Source organism: Amphibalanus amphitrite, unplaced genomic scaffold, assembly GCF_019059575.1.
Source record: "Amphibalanus amphitrite isolate SeventyFive unplaced genomic scaffold, NRLGWU_Aamphi_draft 000066F_arrow, whole genome shotgun sequence".
NCBI classification, from domain to species: Eukaryota; Metazoa; Arthropoda; class Thecostraca; order Balanomorpha; family Balanidae; genus Amphibalanus; species Amphibalanus amphitrite.
In genome coordinates this window covers 844,824-871,573 of record NW_024881562.1, presented here as the reverse complement: position 1 = coordinate 871,573, position 26,750 = coordinate 844,824, and the positions used below count along the sequence as shown (strand labels likewise).

The following is a 26,750-nucleotide window of genomic DNA, read 5'->3' as shown; positions in this document are numbered from 1 at the left end:
TCTAAGAAGGGGGTTCCTTTGTCGTCGGCATCCGGCGCTCTATATTTAGGCCCTAACATACTCCCTGAGAGGGGAATTCCTTTGACGTCGGTATCCGGCGCTCTCATATTTTAGGCCCTAACATACTCCCTAAGAAGGGGGTTCCTTTGACGTCGGTATCCGGCGCTCTCTTATTTAGGCCCTAACATACGCCCTAAGAAGGGGGTTCCTTTGCCGTCGGTATCCGGCGCTCTTTTATTAGGTCCAAATATACTTCCTAAGAAGGAGGTTCCTTAGTCGTCGGCATCCGGCGCTCTATCCTAAATCCAATATTTAGTTGTATCTTAACTAGGCTAACGTGATAGGTTATAACGTTTATTTTCCCAATTTTCCAATTAAACCATTTTCCTCCTGGATCTCGGTCACCAAACAACCAAATGCTGTGCGATGCGCGATTAAATACAGTCCACACCATGAAAGGAGATTCGAACGAAAGCGTCTCCAACATTTTCTGGTCCTCCGGGCCGGATGGTCCGGGCCTGAAGTGAGAACTGAAGACCGTTGTGGCTGCCCGTCGCCGACTTACTGATTGATTATAGGTTACAAGCTGTGCCTCGTGTGTGCCAGTCGGATCGAGAAGAAAATTCCGATGATGGAAGATTCGACTCAGGTGGAGAACACAGAGACGGCGACGGTGAGTCAGGACACTGCCGGCGAGGAAGCTGGAGACACTGCATGCGTGTTGAAGCACCTGAAACTTCAGCGCGGGCGCAAGGCCGCCGCGTTTACTCGTGCCTGTAACACGGCGGAGGCTCAGATCGCGCGCCGAGCGAGCGAGGAAGAACTAAAGAAGCGGCTCGAAACCCTGAATGCGACACTGGATGGTTTCATGGAGGCCAATGACACCTATGTTGAGAAGGTGCAGGAGGTCTGCGAACTGGAAGAAGCGGAAGAGTACGCCACCCGACTGACGGCACGGCACGCCGAGACGGTAAAGAGAATTGAAGAGGCGACTACGCACCGACCAGTGAGCTGCTGCGCGGCGTCGCAAGCAGATGACAGACCACCGCCATCAAAGTCGCATCACGGGGGGAGCAGAGCGAACGGATCCCGTGTTTCAGGAGTGTCCAGAGCGGCGTCCAGGGAAGCTGTAATAACGGCAGAGATGAAGAGCCTGGAGCTGAAGCATTTGAAAGCCAGGCAAGATAGAGAAAGGCAGATGAGAAGAGAAGAAGAAAGGATTGAAGAAGAGAAGAAGATGATGGAGGAAAAGGAGTTAGAAGAGGAGGTGGAACGAGCGCAGCAGAGGGCAAGACTTCTGAGGGCTGCAGAAAATGAGCTTGAATGGGAGCGGAGAAACGACTTTGATGACGAGATCCCAGTGGAGGTGGAGCCTAACCACCATGATGTAACAAGAGGCGTCCGTCGTACGTCAGGTGAGCAGCGGCCGGCACCCAATGGTGGCGAAGTTTCCCGCTGCACCTCGTCATCACCCAGAGCTGTCGGAGTTCCTCAAGGCGAGAATGGGGTGCACAAGAATGACGGACTGGCTCATGCCAGCTGGATCGCAACGCCGGCCTCACCCCGAAGGAATGACCTGGCAGGACCATCAGCGTTCGTAAAGAGCATACCGCGACTGACTCTGCCAACGTTCCGTGGAAATGCACATGAGTGGCCGCGCTGGATTGGTCTTTTCAAAGCCTTGGTGCATGATCAGCCGTCCCTGTCGGATGCTGAGCGCATGGCTCACCTTCAAAACGCGGTGGAAGGGCCCGCGGCCCAGGCCATTGACGGCATGTTATTCAACGGTGACTTGTATCACGAGGCCTTGAAAACTTTGCAAGATAGGTTCGGACGAGAGGAAGACATCATCCAGGCCCACCTGCGAAATGTGTTCATGACCTCGCCACCGTCACTAATGGACCTCCCAGCGATGGAGAAGTTTTATGCGGTCGTCCATAGCACAGTCACCGTCCTGCGAAATCTCGGCTATGCGAGTGACCTGTCAAGCAGTGAAAACTTGAGAAGAGTGGTCGAAAAGCTGCCGAGCGAACTAGCCCGAGAGTGGGGCCGTGAAGTGTTCCGGCTGCGACCGACGAGACCGACTCTGGAGACGTTCACCGAGTGGCTCCAAGTCCAAGTCAGCATCCTGAGCTTCTCTGCTGTCCAGTCCGGGACTTCCACATCGGAACGGAAACGCGCAACAGTTTCTTCAAGGGACGGCCCTGTTCGGCGAACAGCGCTGGCGACAGGAGCCAATGGTGAAACCGAACCAGAGGCCCGCTCTCTGCCAGTGTGCATGGTGTGCAGCAGTAACCACAGGCTGAGCGACTGCTCAGAATTCAAGGCCAAGACCCCAGACGCAAGAAGCGCTGTTGCCTATGAAGAAGGTCTTTGCTTTTCATGCCTCAAGAAGGGCCACTGGAGCAGAAGCTGCAAAGTGTCTCGGCGGTGCAATGTGAAGGGATGCAAGCTCACGCACCATCCGCTTCTCCACCGCGGATCAAGTCGGTCAGGAACCGATCAGAGCAACTCGAGGAGGGATCAGTCGTCAGCAGGGACAACCACGGGAGCGCCTGAATCTTCAGCTGAAGGTAGTTCCGGGAACCAGCCGTTTGTCGCGGCCTCGGTAAAAACGGACACAGATACACTGCTACAGATTGTTGCTGTGCGGGTTCACGGGCCCCGTGGTTCGACAGACGTTCTGGCACTCCTGGATGCTGGAGCTCAGACATCACTGTGTCGTGAGGATGTTCTGGAGGAGCTGGGCGTTACCGGGGAGCGACACCCGCTCTGCATACAAAACGTGGAGACCAGTGGCACTCAGCGTCCGTCCGAGAGAGTGAAACTGAAGATCAGCCCCCTTGGCACAGGGGCAAAGAAGTGCATTAACATTCCTGAAGTGTGGTCTGTGCCAGCGCTGAATGTGACTGCGACTTCAATGACGAAGAGTCAGCTTCAGAGGTTTGAACACCTTCGTGATCTGGAGTTCCCGCAATATAATGGCGGGCAGGTGAAGCTGTTGATCGGTGCAAACGTCCTTGAAGCAGTGCTGCAACGGGAGGTGCGTGTGGGACGTCCGAATCAGCCGGCCGCTGTGAAGACAGACCTAGGATGGACCCTGACGGGCTGCGTGTCTGACATCGTGCCCAGCAGCAGGCGCCGGGTCATGTTTCTGAGACGTCAATCGAGTGAGAGCGAAGTGGAGCTGTGCGCTGCCGTCAACGAATGGTGGTCTACAGAAGCATCTGGAACAAAGTACAGTGAAACGACGTCACGATCGGAGATGGATAAGAAAGTACTCCAGATGCTGGAAAGAAACACGCCCAAAAGTGGAGAGCGATACGAGACCGGTCTGCTGTGGAAGGAGACAAGTCCTACACTTCTCAACAACAAGCGACAGGCTATTCAGCGACTACAGGCAACGGAGAGAAAGCTCGAGAAGCTTCCAGAGGTCGCAGGGAAGTATCGGGTCATCATCAACTCCTACGTCGCCGAGAGACACGTTTCGGTCGCTGCTGTCTCAGCAGACGCACTCAGAGAGCAGAATGACTTTGAGCTGGGCCAGCAGTTGCAGGAGGCCCAGCAGGAGCTGCAGAAGCAGTCCAGCCAGTTGGAGGAACAGCAGCAGGCAGCTGCCAGACTCCAGGAGCAGGGGACCACGGCCACCGCAGATTACAGGAAGGCAGATGCCGGCCTCACCAGGGCGTTGGCCGCTGAGCTGGCCGCCTGTCGGGAGCGCGACCAGGTGCTTTCGGACAAGGCGAGCCTGGTACAGCAGCTGGAGCGGCGCGCTGTTGAGGTGGCCCGGCTGACGGCTGAGCTTGAAGACCGGCGAGCTGAACTGGCTGCAGCTAATGCGGCCAAGTGTCGGCCGCTGGCACAGGTGGGGGAAATTGCCGCCAAGGAGATCAGTGTCCAGTACAGAGAGAGGAAGATGGCGAGTGAGAAGGAGGTGCTGGAGAAGCAGATGTCTCTGCTGCTGGAGAGCCTGAAGTCGCAAGCAGAGGAGCTGTCCACGCTGCGCCGCCAGCACAGCTCGCGGATCCTCCAGCTGCAGGCCGGCCTTGCCAACAAGATGGACCAGCTGGGGACGGAGCAGGCGGAAAAAGAACGGCTGACACAGCAGGCGGCCGACCTGGAGCAGCGGCTCACCGAACTGGTGGAGAAGCCCCAGCTGCAGCATGAGGCCGAGATCGAGCGGGAGGAAAACTATCGACAGCAGCTGCGGCCACAGGAGCGGCTGGCGCAGCCCTACAAAGAGGGCGTTGAGAAGGTGGAGGCCAGGTCGAATGAGATGCTGCGCTCGGTGGACGAGCTGCGGTCACTGCTGAGCTCGGCCAGCGAGCAGCAAAGCCAGCTGGAGGTGCATCTGGACGAGACGCACACCCAGCACGGCCAGTACCTGGTGGAGCGCGACAAGGTGATCCTCCAGCTGCGTGACCGGCTGGAGACGTACGAGGAGCAGCTGCAGGCAATCACCCGCATTGTGGCGGCTTGAATGGGAGAGAGTCCGCGTGTTTGGAGGCACTTTGCCCCCTCTGTCGAGGGGGGCATCGACCCCACGGGCAGGGGGCCTCCATGTCGACATCCTCATCGAGAACCTACTCCGAGCCACGATGAGCTGGACAGGTGGGGCCAGGCCACCCTGTCCCAGCTTCGCACCGGCTACTGCCCACTGGTGCGAGCCACAGCTCATCGTCTCGGCCTGGTCGAAGACCCGACCTGCCGAGCCTGCGGCGAGGAGGAGGAGGACGTGGAGCACCTCCTGGCCGGGTGCCCTGCACACGTGGCGGCGAGGGCCGGCTTCTGGGGGCACTGTCCGACCCTGGCGGAAGTGCTCTCGGGGCCGGCCCAACATATCATCGAATTCATGAAGAGAGTGGGGCGGGTGCAGGTCGCCACCGACCCGCCCCCGCCGGCCGCGCCCTAGGCGCGGTCCGCGACCGCGCAGAAGAAGAAGAAGAAGGCAATCACCCGCAAAGGTAGCCTTTCAGACGAGGCGGTGGAGGCCACGTCACCGTCCGCCGCCCCCGCCGCCGTCAGCCGGCTCCTGCGGCAGGGTATGACGCCCACACAGATCTTCACCGGGTTCAGTCAGGCCAAGGAGCAGCTGACGGCCACAGAGGCCGAGAGCAAGCAGTTCAAACTGTGCCTCGACCAGATCCTGAAGGACATTGATAAGTGGACGCCGGCCATCCAGAGGCAGCAAGAGGATTATGAGGCGGCGGTGCAGACGATCGACTCTCCCACAGGCAGCAATGACGAGGCATTACGGGAGCTGGAGACAGCACACGCCAAGCCTGACGACGCCGGCCGGCGACTTCGTATCGTACAACACGAGAGGGACCGACTGGTCGCCCAGACAGAGGACCTGGCAATGCAGGTTTGCGTGCCGCTGAAGGAGGTGGAGAAGGCGCGCGATGGTCGTAACCACACCACGGGACGAGCTCGAGCTGGATACCTCCGCCGGACGGCTGATCGCCCAGCGTCTGGTCACCTTCTGGGGCAAAGAGGAGCTCCAGGCGCGCAACCAGGACCTGCTGTCCGTGGTGCGCGCGAACTGAGCGCCTCCCGGGAGGAGCTGAACACGCAGCGCTCATGGCTGCGTCCCGTGGACAACTGATCACTGCCTGCTGCGGTCATATGCCTGAGGTACCAACCGTCCAGCACCCCATGGCCGGTGCTACCCTGTCCATCTGTGTTTTTCTCGGCGAGGGTATTCAGCAGTCGTCCGTCATTTCCATTGTGCGTATGGCTTGACGGCCCCCGCCCACTGACGCTCGCGCCAGCACTGGTAGTTTTGCGCCTTCCTGACAGGCACCTGAGTCTGAGTGCAGGGCTGTGTAAAGGTAACCCTTCTCCGCGCGCGAGTGTTAGGCCCGCTTTATCTCGCTCTGCACCTTACTGGTATGCTGTGCGTGTTTTTTACTTGCATGGAGCTTGGAAATGATCGTTACCCGCGCCCGTTTCGGTTATCAGCACCTTGCTTGACTGTTCGTTTGCGCTGTTCAATTTGTCGGTCAAATGTATGCGTTCGACGTTCGCAGTGAAGCCGAACACAGGGGGGAGTGATGTTGCCGACAAATTGCACCTATGCAAGGCGGTACGGGCGAGAGACTCGGCGCTGCTGAGCCGAACCGCCGCCGCGCCGCCGAGCCGAGCGCCGTCCGCGGTCGCGGGACGCTGGCGTCCCCTCTGACCCGGCTGGCCGGCCGGCGCGGCAGGGCGGCTCCCTGTTTGCGTAGGACCGGCCCAGGTCCGGGCCATTGTGTGGGGCACGCACGTGCGCGCCCAGCTTGTGTCTTTCGGGTGGAGCGCTGGACGCCCGGGCCATTTTTAGCCTTTTCTGTGTGCTCTGACCGTCCTCAACGCGTCTTGTTTCACCCCCTGTCGCCGTATATAAACTAGTTGTAAACACCCCCGCCCTCACTTCACCTTTCGACTTCGACGGGGACACTGCGCTGCCCCGCTCTCTTCCCGGTACGTTTCGCTGCCTTGTCCGCCAAATATAGTGAACTAGAAGACAAAGTGTGTGAGAAGCCCGAGTGAGAAGTGAAACAGTGCGCGGTCTACACACAGATGAGATATTCGACGGAGGTGCGGCAGGCGTATCGGTTCCGGTGACCAGGTCTACTGACTATCCTTTTTTATCCTAAAACATTCCTAAAACTCTCTAAGAAGGGGGTTCCTTTGTCGTCGGCATCCGGCGCTCTATATTTAGGCCCTAACATACTCCCTGAGAGGGGAATTCCTTTGACGTCGGTATCCGGCGCTCTCATATTTTAGGCCCTAACATACTCCCTAAGAAGGGGGTTCCTTTGACGTCGGTATCCGGCGCTCTCTTATTTAGGCCCTAACATACGCCCTAAGAAGGGGGTTCCTTTGCCGTCGGTATCCGGCGCTCTTTTATTAGGTCCAAATATACTTCCTAAGAAGGAGGTTCCTTAGTCGTCGGCATCCGGCGCTCTATCCTAAATCCAATATTTAGTTGTATCTTAACTAGGCTAACGTGATAGGTTATAACGTTTATTTTCCCAATTTTCCAATTAAACCATTTTCCTCCTGGATCTCGGTCACCAAACAACCAAATGCTGTGCGATGCGCGATTAAATACAGTCCACACCATGAAAGGAGATTCGAACGAAAGCGTCGCCAACATCGGTTTATCGATCATTGCTGATTGAAACAATCGCGAATGTGAAACTGACTCGTAATTGACAACTGCAAATAAGCAATCCTTGATTACAACAGGATAGGGCCTTGCAACAGGGCGGCTCGCGCGCGCGTGTGCGTGGAAGCTGTCGAAGCGAGGGGATTTGCTTTTCAGAGTTGTTGGAGGATAGATGAAGTTGCCTTAGATGAAGTAATCTACAGATATTGGTATATCTGTCTGCATTTTAAGGTGAATATGTTATATCTTTGGATATTGATGTCGCTATCGCTGTTTTTCATATGCGCCATTTTCGTCTATTTGTCGCCGATAAAAATCACCCTAGTAGTTCATAAACAAAGTAAATTATTGTTGTGCTGAATACTGAATAAATTAAATTTGAAAGATTTCTTGCAACATTTAGGCAAGTTTTTCATTTTGAAACTTAAATGACTGAAATTATGTGACGTGACCTATCAGTGGGGAAACTGTGGTCAAATCTTCTATTTTTGGAAGCCTTCCATTTTTGGAAGGACCTTCCATAAATGGGTATGCATTTTCCAAAAATGGAAGGCTTCCAAAATTGGAAGGTCTAATCTCAGTGCTCCCAACTGTGATTCACATTCTTTGATTTAAGTTACGGCCTTTTTAAATGTGTAACATTAATAGTTGATTTTACCATTTATGATCATTGATATAAGGAGAAGCAGCAGTGCTAGTGTTGGTAATACAGGCATGCTATGTCAATGTACATAGTGATATAATAGCATGGTGTCCTGGCGCACTGCTCTCTTTTTCTACTTCTAGAGGACACATAGAAATTCAGAAGAGAAAACAGCTGGTCAATAACCAACCAGGAGGAACACAGCTATAGCCCTGACAAAAAATGGTTTAAATTAAACTTACTATTCCTCATATAAATTGAAGATTCATGCTCCTTCGATAGAAAGTAACACGAAAAACGGCGCAGTAACGCCTACCGTAAAATGGGGTATTAAGGGACAGTGGGGTGTTAAGGGACAGTTGCATGGGAAAAACTTTGAGTCATATTAACTTCCTAATTTGAGAAGGTTCAATAAAAACTTCAGTGTGGTAGTTGACACTGTTTTGCTCTTGACCATAGGAGAAAATGGTATGGTTTTTCATGCAAGTGATTTGGTTCAAAAATGGATTTGAAAATCACGCTACATTTTCACAAAATTGAAACATCTCCAAAACTCTGTGTGTACCACATAAACTAGTGGGTGTACAGGGAAAATGAATGCATAGGTGTATTGTCACATGTATTGCACATGTTTCCTGAAAAACTTGTGCAAATCCACCCATTCATTCATCATCCTCTTCCTCTTTTCCGGATACATGCATATTTTGAGGTGGATGTGGGGTGCTAAGGAACAGGGAAGAAAAAATAAAAAATAATATCTAAATATAATTTAATTAAGTAGGCATGGAAAACACCAAATTCCACATAAAATGCTGGCGAGTTCATGCTTTTATCTCTAACACATCTTAAGTTATGTAACAAAACATCTCAACACTCTCTTTTACAATGATGGGTCAATGGAGACTGATGTAAGTAAATGTGATGTCATCATAAAAAGGCTAAAACAAAGAGGGCAACATAATGACAAGTGACAAGCTTCAACATGGGTTTTTATTGATGACAGAAGATTACTTTTTGGTTCTGTTTACCTTATAATTAGCACATTTTCCACAAGCATAAACTGCATTATACGTAATTGGCTAAAAAGGTCATTAGTGGTGAATGAATCTGACTTGTTTTGTGACAGAATATGCAAAACATTTCAATAAATAAATTGTGTGCCCTTCCACACCCCAATAGTGGGCATTTGATGACCATTTCTTGGAATAATATAGGTGTCCCTTAACACCCCACATTGGGGTGCTAAGGGACAGTGATGAAAAATAATAAAAAAATAATATGCAGGTATAAATCTTAAAAACTTAAATGCGGCAGGCATGTAAAGCACCAAATTCCACATAAAATGCTGACAATTTGATGCTTCTATCTCCAACCCTTCTTGAGTAATATAACAAAACACCTCAAAACTGTCCCTTAACACCCCGTTTTACGGTATTTAATTCGTCCCATATTCCGGAAAAAAACATTGAAAAATGACGAGACCTCCACCCAAATGTTTGGCAAAAGCCTTAAAAAATTGAAATCAACCACACAATATGCTAATAAATGCAGAAAACAGCAACAAATACAAGTTTTACTCGCCACTACACTCCCGAAACCGCCGCACTCTGTCCAGACAATTCCGCACTGTAAATAAAGTCGGCGGTATCGAACAAGCATGGCCCGTCACTAAAGTACTTTTAAGGATATTTACTTTTCGTTTTTGATGCTTTTTGCTTACAAAATGTTTGATAAAGTCTTATAAAACCATCGTTTGTCGGTAAATTTTTGTCAATTTTCCACGACTCATTACTTTGAAAAATTACCTAAAATACATCCACGCTAGGATTTAGGCATCCACGCTAGATTATGGACACTTCACTATGGCGAATAGAAAGCGACCAGGGGCGATAGTCGCATTTGCCTCATGTTCGGCGGAAATCGGTAAGTTCCAACATATGCGCAACATTTTCTATATTTGGGTACGATGACGTCGTCAGCGTACCCATTTTTGGAAGGTGCGTACCCATATATAGAAAATCCTTCCAAAAATGGAAGGCTTTCTAAAAATGGAAGATTTGACCACAGTTTCCCCGACTGCTATCATTTACGATGTAGCTAATTAGCTTTCAAATGCTACTGAATGCTTAAAGGCATCATTTGGAATGGTTTCCAATCCAAAGATTCCACCTTGGAATATCCATAAAACCCACAAAAAGTAGTTTGAAACAGACTCACTCTTCCTGCTTCTCCCACCATCTTGGTTTTCTTCAAGGCTGTATTGATACAGCAGGCGTCTCAGGTGCTGCCACCCTTTTGGAAAAAGTCTCTAGACTCGTCAGTTCTTGAAATATTTACCCAAATTTTGCTTATAGAAGTTTTCATCAAATAGTAGGCGTCACAGAACAAAATAACTGAACGCCTGACCTAACCTTACCTACAACTGAAGACTGAGGCCTGAGGAATGATTTCAGCACCAAAATTTATATATTCTGCTAGGGTTGTTGTTGGGGTGTAAAAGCTTCAGAATTGTGCTAGTCTTGGTGCAATTTACAAAACTCCCACTAACTGCATGTTAAAAGTGGTATGTTTCCTTCAATGGAATTATGAGGGAAGGCAAGCTTTTCTGTAAGATGTCAATGTGAGTTAAAGACTGGTGCAATAGCAATAGGTACCAGTATGATGTTTTCACTTGGTGTCTTAACTCTTAACCTTCATCATGATCTTGGTGAAATAGGCTAAATGGTATTTGCAACAAAGAAAATGCATGCTGACCAGTGAGCCATGGGAAAGCTTTCTGTATCTCACAGCACATTACTGAAGAGTGACAACTGATGACAGCCATCAACAGTTTTTTCATTTAACTGTGTACTTTCAAAGGTTTTCAACAGTGTATTTGCTTATATATTCATTTTATTAGATCATTTGCACTATTGTGTCATAAACATTTTTTTAGTTTTTTCTTTTTCTTTAAGTCTGCTGCAAAAAGCAGTTGTTTTGGGATGTTTTGTGTAAAGTTTCTTCACTGCCAGCCCTTTATTGTTTTTGTTTCCACTTTATGGCTCATGTCAAGGATGTTATTAAGAAATAAGAATCATACACATGTTTGCATATTTTCTGTCAAGTAATTTCATGTTTTGTTTCCAATAAGGTATTACAAGTGGTAATCAGTATTGCAACAGGAAATTGCTAAAATTGCATCAGTTTGATTGATATTGTTATTCTGAATGCAAAGTATGGTATGCAAAGCCTGAATGATTTAAAATTGCACCAATAAAAGTGTCAGCCTTAGCTCATTTATTTCTTGCAACCCTTGGTTACTATACTCACTTATTTACTAGCAGGCCAGTGACAAGGAAAATTGGATATTTTTTGTGTAAACTCTATTGTACGGCTCTCCAGTAAAAGTCTTGTTGGTTTTGCTTTTTCGGACATATCTGGTCCTATATAATGTTTAAATGCATAAGTATCAACCCGGATTATGTGTATGCACATTTACCACGAGACTGTGAAATTTCATCGTTGTATGCCAAATACTTTCCGAGATATCCACCAAAAACCTCATTTTCTGCCGTTTGGGGTATTCTGGCCGCAATCTTCCTGGGATCGCCTATGACATCCATGGTGCCACCTAGCGAGAGGGACGCGGAAACACAGAATCATGAATGAATCGAGCGCGTAGTAAACGGTGTATGGAAGGGGACTCGGCAGAGGCTATCCGGGTGGCCGGCGCGCGGCGCGCCCTTAGGCATCGGCCGACCCTTCGGACCGCGTGGGGTCAGAGGTCGCGCTCGGGAAGTCTCGGCTCTGGGTTTTAGCGCTATGCAGTCAGGAAGGGAGGGGAGGATAGCGCCAGCCCGACTGACTAGTATCTCGGCTGATTCGTGTGGGGTGGAACGGATCACAGAACGGGATGGTGGCTAGTGGTGGATGATGGGATGGTGGTTAGGTTAGTGCGTACTGCGTAGAACGTAGCTGAACATGCATTGTTTTTTCATGGCAAACAACATGCAGCATAATGTGCGGGATTATGCCAGAACTCATACAAAAAGGAACTAATATTTCGGCCGAGGGAGTGGATGAGTGCCGTGACAAAGCATGACGATGCTGCCAATATCGGGATGCTTGTTTGCTCCCATTTTTTTTTTATTAAGTTTTAACCCTAACATGCAGCGCTTGATCCGAACTTACAGGTCCCCGACTGACCTTGGACCTTAAAATCGCACCCATCCGGTGCGCCACCTTTTCTTCAGGGGCGCTCTTCTTGGTTGTATCTGTTCTTACCAATAACTAAAGCAAATCGAACGTGTAATAAAAAAGGCATACCTCAAACACAGTTTAATTCACATCCGTTCGTGTGCATACTTGTTTTTACCTATACCTTCTCGCTTCATAATATATCACTTCAGTGCTTAACCTTCAACGGAATTTTGGGTTTTCTGCATATACCCCGGCCGAGGCCAGGGGGGGGGGGCGATTACGACCCCTCTCTGTCTTTTTGGCCCTAATTGAGCTAGCGCCTTGCGGATAAAACTGAGCGCGTGCGTCGTATGAGATGCAGCAACTGGTACCCGAGTTGAATGTCTCAGGTCCACCGATAAACTCTGAGGTCAGTATAAGTGCTCCAAGTCGCGGGATCGGTTTTTGGTAAACAACTTCACCTTAAGTGGTTACAGAGCCAAGAGTTTTGCATGCTCAAACGCGTCGAATAGTTTACGCTTTGTTTTTGTTGAGGTCAATTTAAGGTGTTTACCTCAGGTCATGTCAGGGCAGAGCCACTCAGGCCACGAGGCTGACTCAAGGAGGTCATATCGCTTCTTCGATGCGGTAGGTCCTTACAAGTCCACTGGTGGCTTCCCGACTCGCTAGCTCAATTCAATTTGATCGGGACTTTTTGGTGAAATCTCCTGTGACCTTAGTGACGTTATAAATGAAGTCGCCTAACCTTAAGAGTGGAAAAGTGAATGCTTGGGCTTGCAAAAATTGTATAAAATCGCGAATTCATGCGCTTGAGACAGCTTTAGATGGCTCCCGGCGCCAAAATAACAGTTTTCATATTTCCCAATTGATTAATAATCGTGAGGTTGCGTGACCGACCTGACTTCAGGTGACTCTTAAGAAAAATACGAAATAGCTACATACAAGTTGTGAGGCCTCTGGGAGATAGTACTAGATCATATAAGCTTCATTCCCCGTTGAAAAGTCCCCTGGCACGAAGGGTGCTGCGACGTCGCGACATTTTGGGGCCTTACAGAGGTTCACTTTTGACGCCATTGGTCAACGGCCTGACCTTAACCTTCGCACTTGTAGGAGGGTGTCGAACAGACCTCCTACCCTCAGTTTTTTTTCGCAAATAACTCGCGCAAAAAGCGGCTGATTGCGGCGAAACTTTCAGTACCCTCGAGTTATTCAATATTACGCCTACCCTATAATTTGCATGACCCTGACTCAAAAGACCTTTGACTGGTGACCTGTTTTCCGAGACCATGTTTGGCCGGAATCGCGTTTTGGCGTATTTCGAGTAGAACGCGTTTTATTGTCTTTTTGTGGCTTTAAGCGAACAAACATGTGAAAGGATGTTGATCGCATGGATTCTAGTGGGTATCAAGGTCACGTGAAGATCAGTCAGGTCACTGACCTTTGATGACCTTTGTTCACTCTTTCAAGTTCTACATGTTTCTAGGGTAGATTTTGGAGTTGATTTCGCATTTAGAAACCGTTTGAACATTTAAGAAGTAGTTTTGGTTCACTCGTAACATGTGACCTGACCTGACCTGACCCGACCTGGCCTAAATGCACGAAAACATCATCTGTGATCAAAACTTACTTGAATTTCGTGATCAGCACCCCGCAAAACCCTATAACAGCTTCACTTTACGAAGCTCTAACAGGTCCCGATTCCCCGACTTTTGAGTTATATTGACCTGTCAACCAATGACCTAGGACCTTAACCCTCGCCGGCACAGGCCATTTTGAGTCCTTCGACGGCACAAGGGGGGGGGGTACGATCCCCCCCTCGCGTTTGGCCCCTGATCGAGCTAGAGCTTCGCGAAAAAAAAAACGAGCGTGTTGCCCGTCACGAGAGGAAGCCGATGATACCCAATTTTAAGGTCCTAGGTTATCGGGTGACCTTCCAGGTCAGGTCAATGACCCGAAAACCGGGAAAATCGGGACCTGTTAGAAAGTCGTAAAGTGCGGCTGCTATGTGGTTTTCCGGGGTGCTGATCACGAATATCGTGTTAGTTTTGATCAGAGATGATGTCTTTAAGCATTTAGACCAGGTCGGGTCAGGTCAGGTCAGGTCAACCGGTAGGGGTTGTGACGGTATTCGTAATACGTGTCAACCGCCTCGGACAGCTTCGTAACTTGTTACGAAGGCACCAAAACTACTTCGTAAATGTTCAAATGGTTGCTAAATTCGAATTCAGCTCCAAAAACTAGCCTATAGGCATGTAAAACTCGAAAAAGTGAACCGAGGTCACCCGAGGTCACCAAAGGTCAATGACCTGACCTGACCTTCAGGTGACCTTGACACCCACCCTAATGCATGGGAGCAACATCAAATCACATGTTTGAACGTTTGAAACCACGAAAAGCTTGCAAACGCGCGGCGAATGCGAGCCGCATACGCCGAATCGCGATTCCGGCCAAACATGGTCTCGGAAAAGAGGTCACAGGTCAAAGGTCATTTAGATCAGGGTCAAAAAAATTTCAGGGTAGGTGTAAAAATTGATCAATGCGAGGGTACTGAAAGTTTCGTCGCGATCGGCCGCTTTTTACGCGAGTTATTCGCGAAAAACCTTAGGGGGCTGCATCAACCCCCCCTGTGCCGGCGAGGGTTAAAATTGGGTATCATCGGCCTCCTCTCGTCACGGGCAACACGCTCTTTTTTCGCGAAGCTCTAGCTCGATTAGGGGCTGAACGGCAAAGGGGTCCAACGGACCCTCATCCCCCTCTTTACGATAGACGCTGGCAAAACACCAATATGGGCGAGGGTGAAAATACAGCTGCTGTCATAAAAATTCAGCTTGAACCAAAGGTCAGGCTTGCCAAAATTTCAGCTCTCGCAGCTATCAACAAAAATGAACATGTGGAGGCGGCACCCGCCTCCCCCCCTCCTCTCGGCCACTGCCAGCGAGGTTGCGTATCATACATGTTACAAAGCATCATATCAAGATGATACACCCCAGCAGCCTGAACAAAAACTTATAACCCACGCTAGTCTATCGGCACCATAGCACATGGTCGAGACTGTCGTCAGCCACGGACGCGCACTCGACCAACCCTCTGTGCCCGTTGACTGCGGGTGACCTTGACATGTCTAGCCTGATCGGCGCGGCGGCCGGCCGCTGTCGTGCGGTCGTTACACGCGGAGGGGAGAGAGACACAAAGTTCTACGTTATAGCTGACCTCTGACCTTTCCCTGCGCCCTGGTCACCGACCCCGCTCCATGTCGCTGGGCGGTGGCATGGCGGTGGAAACCGGTTCTAGCCTCTACACATGCCACCATTCTAACCCTCCCCTCCCCACGCTACTACGCGGCGTGGAGTACGCTCGTGCGTAACTGGGCGGAGCAAGGGGTCACGCGATACAGGGGCGGAACTGGTTGCCCTCCCGCTCGCCGAGCGACCTACGACTAATACCCTGGAGAACCGTACAAAAAAATCCTGGCAATAGGCCAATGGCATTATGACCAGTAATATTTCATATTTTTTTCTTATTTTTTTCTTTGTAATCTCTCCCTCCACTGTTAAGTTGTTTGACTATGCACAGTTTGCATTCACTCTGCACAGTGCACAGTTAATCTATATTACTATTAGTATGGCCTATGGTCACTTACATGCTAACTTTAAAGCACATAGGTACATCCAATGATTTACCAAGTTGTTATTGTTTTCACATGTTCCAAAACATTTTTGAACTAAAAACAAAATGGCCTATGGTCACTTACATGCTAACTTTAAAGCACATAGGTACATCCAATGATTTACCAAGTTGTTATTGTTTTCACATGTTCCAAAACATTTTTGAACTAAAAACAAAATGTGCTGGACACATTTCATGTTGTATATGTGTAGCTGTTAATGCAGATGGAACATATGCAGGACATCAGCAGGACAGATGCAAGAGTTAGTGTCTTTCATCTGCCCCTCTTTTCCAGCTCTGAACTCTCTGCCCCTGTTTATTGTCCACCCCTACACATGTCTGCTGTATGCTCTGGCTGTCTGCTATTGTAGGTCTGCATTGCAACGGGGTCTCAATTTCTCCTTTAGGCGCAGCAGACCGAGCCCACAGCAGTTTCAGCAGCAGCCTTTCAGCCGGCCGGCGCCAGCGGAGCAGCGCCGCTCCCACCCAGCTCACAGGTCAGCTCAGCGCCATGGGTGGTGACGATCGCAGTCGGGACCGCGACCGCGACCGGCGCCGCTCGCGCTCCAGGGACCGGGACCGCGACAGGCGCCGGCGCTCCCGGTCCCGCGACAAGCGCGACAGCCGGCGGGACCGCTCTCCGCGCGACGACCGCGGCGCCACGGCCGTCACCAAGCTGACGCGCAAGAAGCCGAGTAAGTACTGGGACGTGCCGCCGCCGGGCTTCGAGCACATCTCGCCGGTACAGTACAAGGCGATGCAGGCAGCCGGCCAGATCCCGACCAACACGGCGCCCGACCCGCTCAACAGCTCCGTGGTGGGCTCGTCGGTGACGCGTCAGGCGCGCCGCCTCTACGTCGGCAACATCCCCTTCGGCGTCACTGAGGAGGAGATGATGGAGTTTTTCAACCAGCAGATGCATCTGAGCGGCCTGGCGCAGGCGGCCGGTAGCCCAGTGCTCGCCTGTCAGATTAACCTGGACAAAAACTTTGCCTTCCTCGAGTTCCGCTCCATTGACGAGTGTACGCAGGCAGTGGCGTTTGACGGCATCAACCTGAAGGGCCAGAGCCTGAAGATCCGCCGGCCACACGACTACCAGCCGATGCCGGGCCTGACGGACGGACCGGCCTCCTCAGTGCCGGGCGTGGTGGGTGTCATCTCGACCGTGGTGCCCGACTCGCCGCACAAAATCTTCTGCGGCGGCCTGCCCACCTATCTCACCGAAGACCAGGTCAAGGAGCTGCTCATGTCCTTCGGCCAGCTGCGCGCCTTCAACCTGGTCAAGGACTCGGGCACCGGCCTTAGTAAGGGCTTTGCGTTCTGCGAGTACGCTGACCTGTCGCTGACAGAGGTGGCGATCCAGGGTCTGAACGGCATGCAGCTGGGCGACAAGAAGCTGATTGTTCAGCGCGCCAACGTCGGCTCCAAGAACTCGGGCATGATGGCGCCGGTACAGATCCAGGTGCCGGGCCTGCAGCAGGTGTCGGGCGGCGCCGGCCCGGCCACTGAAGTCCTCTGTCTCCTCAACATGGTCACTCCGGACGAGCTGCGCGACGACGAAGAGTACGAGGACATCGTCGAGGACATCAAGCTTGAATGCAACAAGTACGGTGTGGTCAAGAGTATCGAGATCCCGCGTCCAATCGACGGTGTGGAGGTGCCCGGTCTTGGCAAGGTGTTTGTCGAGTTCAATTCCGTGCTCGACTGCCAGAAGGCGCAGCAGCAGCTGACGGGCCGCAAGTTCGCCAGTCGCGTGGTGGTCACTTCGTACGTCGATCCCGATCGCTACCACCGGCGCGACTTCTAAGCGGTAGTGGTCGCTCGCGGTGGCCGGGGGTGCTGCGTGGGATGGCGGGCGGGAGAGGCACCCGTTTGGCGGCAGGCTGCGCCCTGGTCCATCAGAGTAGGGTTTCTTTTGTCCAGGCCGCGATGTCCAGGCCGGAGACCTGGTTGAAACAGCCACCCTACTTAGTGCTAGTGTGGATAGTTGTGAAGTTGTCAGGAATACTGGCCTTTATTCATAAGCGACTCAATTATAATTGAGTCGATAGCTACCTAACTAATAATTATTAGTTAGGTAGCTATGCTAATCTTAAAGTCGCCTATGAACAAAAGCCATCGTGGAAAGTAGGGTTTTGTAAACTGTTCAGCGTGTTTCGTGTTCGTCCGGGGACGATTTAAATCGGCATCCGATAGGATTGTTATACCAATGCTAAATTTCCAACGAGGGTTGCTGCAGTCAGCACTCGATCATGTCATCAAAAGGTAGTCGCTTCATTTTTTCGGTTATTGGGATCGTTCGTAACTCGCTTACTTTGTATTGAAAGGTCTGTAATCCCTTCTTTTCAATGTTTTGACAATTCATTTGTGTCATGGTCGCATGTTAAAGTAAATGGAATGATGCGTCAAACGCAGTGCTTCGTGGCATTGTTTTTAAGTAGCTAGCATGTCTTTGATATTTTTTTTCTGAATCTGATCGGAAAGTAATGATCATCGTTCACATATTTTGACGCGTTTACCTGTATTATGCCGACCATTTTTTACTTCTCAAGGAAAGTTCATGAACGATGTACGCAGCCAATATACGTTTGAACACCCTATGCATTGATGAAATGTTCACAGTAATGACCAACAATGGATTGCTCGTTAATGTAATTGGCATCATTCTTCGCTTTGTCTTCGAAAGATCGTCACAAGGTCGTTTCTCTGGTGTAAATTTTCATATAATGTAGATTTTCATATTAATACTAGTGCTTCGAAATTTCTGGCAGTTCTCAGTGACCTCGAAAAGTGAATAGGTAACTTCAAATCATCGCTAATTGCACAGATTCAGGGCGTAAGATCAGGTAAATGGGTAATTTCAAATATGTAACTGTGCATTGCTCAGATTCAAGGCGTAAGATGAGGCGTAAAATCACTGTATCTCTCGATGCTGTCTTTTGATTTGCGGCCCACATATAGCTGAATCAGTATGGTGCATGGGTAAGCCATGGGCCAAATAAAATGGAGAGAGCTGAGCCGAGTGGTATCGTCTACGCCAGGCATGAATATTTTGCTAGATGCCGGTAAGATCACTGCTAGCAATTATTCTGTGTATCCCCTCTTATTTATGTTGCATGTGTAGCACTTCGTACGCTGATGAAAAACTACACCTCCCAGGCATTTCCTTCCTTGTTTCGCCTTCTGGTTTGATCTTCAGCTGTATCCATCTTTCAGTCAGTGATTATCAATTATGAGACAGCGACACCCGCGCAAAATCGCTGGATATACATTAGCAACAGTTACTTTTTTCTTTCCTAATATTTTTCGTTAGGATCATTGCTGTTAAACTCGAGCTTAAAGTCGGTGTTGATATTTGTCTCTTCCGCAGTCATAGGTCCTTTCTGTCTCAACTCTATTTGACGACACTCCTGATCTTGTGTTTGTTGCATGATATCACACCGCATTCCTTTAATTCATTTCATCATAATTCATATGATGTAACTGGCGGTACACTTTTAGCTTCTTATCGTCCCACGTTCGTTGCATCTTTCATGTCCATTTGTGTTTTGATGCGTGTACATTCATCCTGCGTCGTCATGGATGGGCGACTTCTGTATCCGACTGTTGTAATGACTGGCTGCTCCTGCCTTCCGTTCCGCCTTTTTTCACAATCCAGCAGGCTCAACTAGCAGCAAGTGATGGCAGGACTCTTTGTATTCTTGTCGACCTCCTATCTGACCTTGTCGTTCTCTTCACTCGATCCCTCCAATCAGCTCTGCTTATGATGACCTACCTACTTCCCCTTCTAGTGTTAGCCTCCTAGTGGTTGACCTTTTGTCAGTCCTTACAGCCGCCCTGTCAATCATCCCTGGCTCGTCCTAACCAACCCGCTGACCCGCAGCCCAGTCGTCCCAGGATCTCCCGTCCGTTTTTTTTTTATTATTATTATTAGGACTCCTAGATCTTTTCTTCCTAGGTCGCCTGGGGAATATATTTCGATGGGAGCCACCTCCCCCAAGGCTGTGTACTGTGTCCCATTTCTGTGGGACTGTGTATCATCCTCCCAGGGCTGTGGGACTGCGGGTGCGTGTACATTCATCCGGCGTCATCATGGGCGACTTATGTATCCGACTGTTGTAATGACTGGCGACTCCTGCCTTCCGTTCCGCCTTTTTGGCCCAATCCAGCAGGCTCAACTACAGCAGGCTCAACTCAACTCAACACTCTCAACAGCAAGCTCTTCTCAATCCTGTGGGACTGTGTGTACCAGGGGTGTGGGACTGTCTGTGGGACTATGTAACACCCTCCCAGCTCTGTGGGTCTGTCTGTGTGGGGGTGGGTCGGGCGGCGGCATCGTTTCTCTGCCGCCAGGTCTGCTCACCGCCGGACCGTCTGTCTGTGTGCCACCAGGGCTCGCACGCGGCCGCGCTCCGATGGCGGCCCTCACGGCCGGCCCCGCGCGCGGCGCCGCACTCGCCCTAGCCGCCGTCCGGCACAATCCAGCCAACGGTACGTGAAACGAGCCTGGCCTCGGGACGGGTCAAAGACGCCCTGCGTCTACCCCTTCCATGTGACATGGCTTCCCATTGAGTTATTGCGTCGTAACTAAACTTCTTTGGTTGTCTGTGGTAGGGATCCCATGGTGTCTTATGAACTTGTCTCGGGCAATAATGGTAGCCATCATCTAACCAGCCTTTGTCTTCAGCATGCATGCCTCGTGCGCTCAGCCCATCGTTCACCGCCAGACATTTTCTTATTGAATGCCAGTCCGGCCTTTTGTTCCTCATGCATGTGCAGTGTTTAAACGTTATTAAAGAGGATAGAGGTGATGTCTGGTCCTTGAGACATATTGGCGGGACTGGTGGCCATTGTAATTGCTGGTAGGCTCTTGCTTTTGTGCGGTAGTTCTTTCACAGTTGATCGAAGCATTGCAGCACGATGCTGAAATAAATGGGACCACATCTGGCCAGTTTGTAACAATCGCCGCCGTTTCGCCTATTCAAAGCAACATCGCAACTTATCGCGGGGTCTGTTTTATAGCTCGACATTGAACATATGACCGATCGATTATGTGCAAAATAGACAGCATAAACAATAAGGATGCTTCTTTCTTGGTGTAGTTATAACGAACGTCATTTTCATAATTCATTAGGAGTTCACGTCAATGAAAGCAACTAAACGCTGAAAGAGAGGGCTGTCTTTCTCGCTTACTTTGTGTAAAAGTTAAACGTAGTTTGAAAATGAGGTTAACACTTTTATCTGTCACCCAAGGCCGTGTTATACGGTACAACTCCCATAGTTTTTACATGTGTTCAAGAAGTGTGAAACAGCTGGCATTTTGCAACCAAGCAACAGCATCAGCGGACTGACAGTGAAAAAGTACGTCATTTGATTCTGCGCTGTAGCCAATGGCTGTAGCCCTCTCATCTTTTTCAAGAACCAGCTTTCATGACGTTTTCAATCCCTCAAATATGTCAAAGCTGTGCAACTTAGCGTTAGTGATAAAGTGGTGAGAACTGTCAGCAACCCGGGCCATGAAATGATCATGGATCAAAATCAGATGCTCTTGTGTAAAGATAGGTATGACATCCCGGTGGTGAATGCTCTAAGCCGTTATTTTAAGAGTATTTTTGCGTAAATCAAAAATGCTTGCTAAATCACGTTATGGTCGAACTTGCTTATAGAAAAAAAAAAACTGGTAATTCGCCTCAAGCTGCTGCGGACGAGTGATATTGGTGTCAGTCTCGGCTTGGTCTGTGTTTTTTTTTTGTGAACATCCGAGCGGCCTGTCTTTTGTTAAGTGCTCGCACCTGCTCCCCGTTCTAATGTTGTCTCCGTCTGTTGCAGGCGGTCTGGCTCTGCGATTCTGCTGGCGACAGCTTGCCATTCACAACAGAACCCTGCACCTCTGCTCCGTGAGCGCCCTGAGTGCTCGGCGCCCATCAGCCGAACCACTAGTATCTCTGACAGCCACCAGGTGGCTGCCACGCGGTCCCATCTCGCCGCTATCGTCCCGCCTGTCTATATTCGAGATGGCGAGTGCCGGCGCGCGACCGTTGGCCACCTCCTCATCTCACCATGTGAGGAAGACCAGCTCTCTGACGGACAAGGGCGACGATCCTCCGCCGGAGAAGCCGAGCATCTTCAAACGGTTCAAGCAGATGTACAAGGACTACTGGTATGTGCTGGTTCCCGTCCATCTGGCAACGTCAGCAGTCTGGTTCGGCTCCTTCTATTACGCCTCGAAAAGGTGAGAACGTCGAGCGTAGTTACTCTGACATACACTTCGCAGCCCTGTGGTTGTCTGTGGATGGGTCATTATCTGATTGAGCAGATTGAGAAGCGATAACGTATCAATGATGTCACTGCTACCAATCTACACTTATCTTCCGATTGTAAGTCAGTTCATGTATGTCCATTGTCCATCGAGGTAGTCAGAGATGCTGAATAAATTGCTCCTTAGCTCTTAACTTTGCACCCATTCACCATTAACCAGTGCGTGAGCTATCGTAGCAGACAGGTCACACCATCCCATCCTTGCACCTCAACCGTGTCTGCCGAGCCGCCTTTACTGACGCTATCTCTCTCTCCCTGGCAGTGGTATCGACGTGGCCGGCATCCTCGAATCGTGGGGTTTCAGTCAGACCATCACAGACAAACTGCGTAACTCGGCCGCTGGACACATCGCCGTGGCGTACGCGCTCTACAAGCTGGCCACGCCGGCACGGTACACCGTCACACTGGGTAAGTGTGTTAGTTACGCACTCACCGTGAGTAAGTGCTAGTTAGGTACGCAGCCGTTCTGGGTAGGTGCGACTGGATGGGTCGATAAGAACGTCCTTAGGTGAGGAATAGTGACGTGAAGAGCACTTTGTCGCTGGCTCAAGATGACAGGGATACCAAGTGGAGAGTGATACGATGGTTACTAATCAGCTACCGCAGCTAGTTTTATTAGGATTTTCATCATCTTTGCCTAACCGTGAGGTGGCTCTGAGCCATCTGTTTGTTTACAGCAGCGTCATAAAACTGAATCGCCTGCACGGCCTACGTCGCTATCATGTTGACCAAAGATTAGATACCCCGATGTCGACTAGCGGTTGTAGTTAGTAACCTACACTTCCTCTTCTGTCCAACAGGTGGCACTACCTACTCCATAAAGTTCCTCAGTGAGCGAGGCTACATCAAGCCGGTACCGTCGCGACAAGAGATGAGAGACATGTACCAGGACCGACGAGAGGAATTCCGCGAACAGAGTCGCGAGTGGCGCGAAAAATATATGGAGAGACGACGCGAGTGGCGCGAAAAGTTTCAAGAACGGCGGAAACACGGATGGAGGAAGAAGTGAGCCAGCAGGCCCATCCCGCGCGCCGATATACGCGACTTCGCAGTATGACCATGTCGTACATACCTTATGCGAGTAATCGCCGCGCTCTTTTCGTGCTCACTGCCAGGCAGGAAGAAGTCGATATTTTGAACAGTGCGGTCTGACCTCAATGGAAATGACAGGACGTATGCCTGATGTTAATTTTTGCTATAATTTAGCGCCAGTCGGTCGCACTGTGCGTCCGTTAGTTCGATAATGTGATAGCTTGTCTGCGCCCCAGCTGCTGGCCGGCAGACGTTTTGTTACGTCCGATGGACATTTTATCGTATGATTGTGAGGCGCGTGCATTGTGTGCAGTCCAAGGACGCGGCTTGAGATGCTGGTTGTTGGGCCGCGGGGCTTTGGCACCTATTTTCCAGGCTGTCCCGCGGCCGGCGTGTGAGGCAACTCTGCTTGTTTTGATTTACCAGTATAACGTCCAATACAATGACGGGTGATTTGACAGATGGCTTTGTTATCTCCAATGCGCTCTGCTATCGAACATTTGGCAATATGGTAAACAAATATACCCGATCGTAAGGTATGGCGTAGCTACCTCTTTTGCGACGGATATAAAAAGCCCACTCTTTCGCAAGACTTTCAAAGTTTTCGATACTCTGGCCATACAACGTGGGCACTATATAAATGCGTCTGAACCGTCATCCAGAACGGGGAGGCTCTGCACAGCTACACCGCCTAGTCCGTCAATAAACGCTGAACGGACAGCACGGTCTGCCCCAGCCCCACACCACCTGCCCAGGCCGATCCGCGGGGTGGTCGGTCCTCACTACGACTCGTCTCTTTTCTGCCGCTGTACTCCAACTGTCTAGGGAAAAGGGATGCCCTGACGTCCCACCCGCTAATTCGGACACGTTTGAACGGACTGGCGATGGCCCCGGAACCGGAACCTTTTCTCAGCCGTCCGACCAAGCCTGGCAGGCTCCTAGTCGCAAACCAGCGCGATACAGGCGGAGTCAACTCAGTCAAGAGGCTCGTGACGATATTATCCTCACTGATGGCCGACAACAAATCTCTACTTCGACGGCCTAACTATAGGTCTCGGTAGAAATGTTCGATAAGCAATTATGAGCGCACCAGACTTAGGGAAAGCACGGTGTAGCATTTAAATGAAGTGCTGTAGTCTGTTTTCAGATGTGTAGTGCGGTACAGTCTTGAGTCCACCTTCAGTGCCCAGCGGTGTGTATTACGGTACAGTCTACCTCCAGTTGTGTGCAGTGCGGTACAGTCTACCTTCATGAGTGTGTCTGCCGTACCTTCTACCTTTAGGTTTGTGTACTGCATGCGTGTGTGTTGTGTGAGGTCAGTCTAACGTCAGGGTTGTGCAGTGCGGTACAGTCTACCTTCAGGTGTGTGCAGTGCGGTACAGTCTACCTTCAGGTGTGTGCAGTGCGGTACAGTCTACCTTCAGGTGTGTGCAGTGCGGTAGGTACAGTCTACCTTCAGCCTTCAGGGTTGTGCAGTGCGGTACAGTCTACCTTCGGGGTTGTGTAATGCGGTACAGTCTACCTTCAGGTGTGTGTAGTGCGGCACAGGCTACCTTCAGGGTTGTGTAGTGCGGTACAGTCTACCTTCAGGGTTGTGTAATGCGGTACAGTCTACCTTCAGGTTTGTGTACTGCATGCGCGTGTGTAGTGCGGTCAGTCTAACTTCAAGGTTGTGCGGTGTGGTACAATCTACTAGTACCTTCAGCGGTGTGTAGTGCGGTACAGTCTACCTTCAGCGGTGGGTAGTGCGGGGCAGTCTACATACGTTAAGAATTGTGTAGTGCGGTGCAGTCTACCGTCGTTTGTGTGTGTAGTGCGGTACAGTCTACCTTCAGGTGTGTGTACTACGGTACAGTCTGTCTTCAGGTGTGTGTAGTGTAATGTTGTATGCAGTCTACACATTCAGGCGTATGTAGTGCGGTGCCGGTACAGTCTACCTTCAGGCGCGTGTAGTGCGGTACAGTCTACCCTCAGGCGTATGCAGTGCGGTACAGTCTACCTTCAGGCGCGTGTACCTACAGCCTACCTTCATGGTTGTGTTGTGCGGCACAGCCTTCCTTCATGGATGCCACGGATGTGCTGTTATGCGGACGCGGTACTTGCACTCTATATTCAAGCGTTTGGGCGATGTGTGTGTAGTGCGGTACAGTCTACCTTCAGGCGCGTATAGTGCGGTACAGTCTGCCTTCAGGCGCGTATTGTGCGGTACAGTCTGCCTTCAGGCGTGTGTTTTGCGGTACAGTCTACCTTCACGCAGAAACTTTCCGTTTGATCATTGTCGGTAACTGCTGGTTACTGTTGTTCTACAGCTGAGTTGTCGCTCCTCACACATATCACTCCTGGCTGCGGATGGTCATTGTCGGTCAACTGCCACGCCAACGGCGACTGACACATGTTCAGACAGACCGACGGCGAGGGGCGGGCAAGATTATGCTCCAACGATCGACATCTTTAGTGACTCATCGAACCGAAATCTAGAGGAAGGTACGCTTGCTGAAGTTTTGTCGAGACGGGATGACCTCTTGGTAACGACTCATCAGTATCACTTTCAATGTGTGAGACTTTTGTCGTTGGTTGAAGGTCGAACGCGTAGTAGAGTGAACGAATTCGCGGGGATCCATTCTTTCTTTCATGTTACGTATGTATATGATTTAACCCTCGCATGTGTGCGGCGTTTGCCAGCTTCTAATGTGTAGGGGGGGGGTCGGTTGGACCCCCCCCCCTTGCCGTTTGGCCCCTGATCGAGCTAGAGCTTCGCGGAAAAAGCGAGCGTGTTGCCCGTGACGAGAGGAAGCCGATGATACCCAATTTTAAGGTCCTAGGTCATTGGTTGACCTTCCAGGTCAGGTCAATGACCCAAAGTCGGGAAAATCGGGACCTGTTAGAAAGTCGTAAAGTGTGGTTGCTAAGGGGTTTTTCGGGGTGCTGATCACGAATATCGTGTTAGTTTTGATCACAGATGATGTCTTGAAGCATTTAGACCAGGTCGGGTCAGGTCAGGTCAGGTCAACCAGTAGGCGTCGTGACGGGTATTCGTAGTACGTGTCAACCGCCTCTGACAGCTTCGTAACATGTTACGAAGTCACCAAAACTACTTCGTAAATGTTCAAATGGTTGCTAAATTCGAATTCAGCTCCAAAAACTAGCCTAGAAACATGTAAAACTCGAAAAAGTGACCCGAGGTCACCCGAGGTCACCAAAGGTCAATGACCTGACCTGACCTTCAGGTGACCTTGACACACACGGGAGTAACATCAAATCACATGTTTGAACGTTTGAAACCACGAAAAGCTTGCAAACACGCGGCTAGTGCGAGCCGACATACGCGAAATCGCGATTCCGGCCAAACATGGTCTCGGAAAAGAGGTCACAGGTCAAAGGTCATTTGGGTCAGGGTCATGAAATTTTCAGGGTAGGTGTAAAATTGATCAATGCGAGGGTACTGAAAGTTTCGTCGCGATCGACCGCTTTTTACGCGAGTTATTTGCGAAAAACCATGGGGGGGGTCCATCCGACCCCCCCCCCTACACATGCGAGGGTTAATCGCGAGAATGGTGACGCTCCTCGTTATAAGCTGATGATGTTCAGTTGCTCGTTTTGTTCACATAATAATTTGTTATACGAAAGACGAGTCATAGAGGCTATGAATACAGCTCTCCGTCTCCGTTAGTTAGATACGTCAGCGAGGCTGTGTGCGCCACATCGATCAGGTAAGGCCAATACCGCTGTGTGGCCCAAGCGGTGACTATTCTCCATCAG

The 26,750-nt window shown here is 50.4% G+C and overlaps 3 protein-coding genes across 4 annotated transcripts; all 3 read left to right on the top strand.

Annotated features, from left to right (window-relative positions):
• Positions 1-631: 631 nt before the first annotated feature.
• On the top strand, positions 632-5,546 carry LOC122378831 (nucleoprotein TPR-like). The gene is made up of 4 exons (XM_043360363.1): positions 632-970; positions 2,993-4,453; positions 4,913-5,395; positions 5,469-5,546. The coding sequence occupies exons 1-4, from the start codon at positions 632-634 to the stop codon at positions 5,544-5,546; spliced, it is 2,361 nt and encodes a 786-aa protein (XP_043216298.1).
• A 1,655-nt stretch (positions 5,547-7,201) lies between these two features.
• LOC122378869 (splicing factor U2AF 50 kDa subunit-like) lies at positions 7,202-23,530 on the top strand. 2 transcript variants are annotated; one of them, XM_043360490.1, is made up of 5 exons: positions 7,202-7,384; positions 16,049-20,132; positions 21,471-21,873; positions 22,222-22,367; positions 22,760-23,530. In XM_043360490.1, the coding sequence occupies exon 2, from the start codon at positions 16,153-16,155 to the stop codon at positions 17,446-17,448; it is 1,296 nt and encodes a 431-aa protein (XP_043216425.1). In that variant the 5' UTR covers positions 7,202-7,384; positions 16,049-16,152; the 3' UTR covers positions 17,449-20,132; positions 21,471-21,873; positions 22,222-22,367; positions 22,760-23,530. The 2 variants fall into 2 exon arrangements, with proteins under 2 accessions (XP_043216425.1, XP_043216426.1); XM_043360491.1 differs by lacking the exons at positions 21,471-21,873; positions 22,222-22,367; positions 22,760-23,530 and having other exon boundaries at positions 7,217-7,384; positions 16,049-17,672; positions 17,706-18,241.
• On the top strand, positions 21,656-22,968 carry LOC122378830 (protein FAM210A-like). The gene is made up of 3 exons (XM_043360362.1): positions 21,656-21,873; positions 22,222-22,367; positions 22,760-22,968. Exons 1-3 carry the CDS (start codon positions 21,656-21,658, stop codon positions 22,966-22,968), a joined length of 573 nt encoding a protein of 190 aa, XP_043216297.1.
• Positions 23,531-26,750: the final 3,220 nt, after the last annotated feature.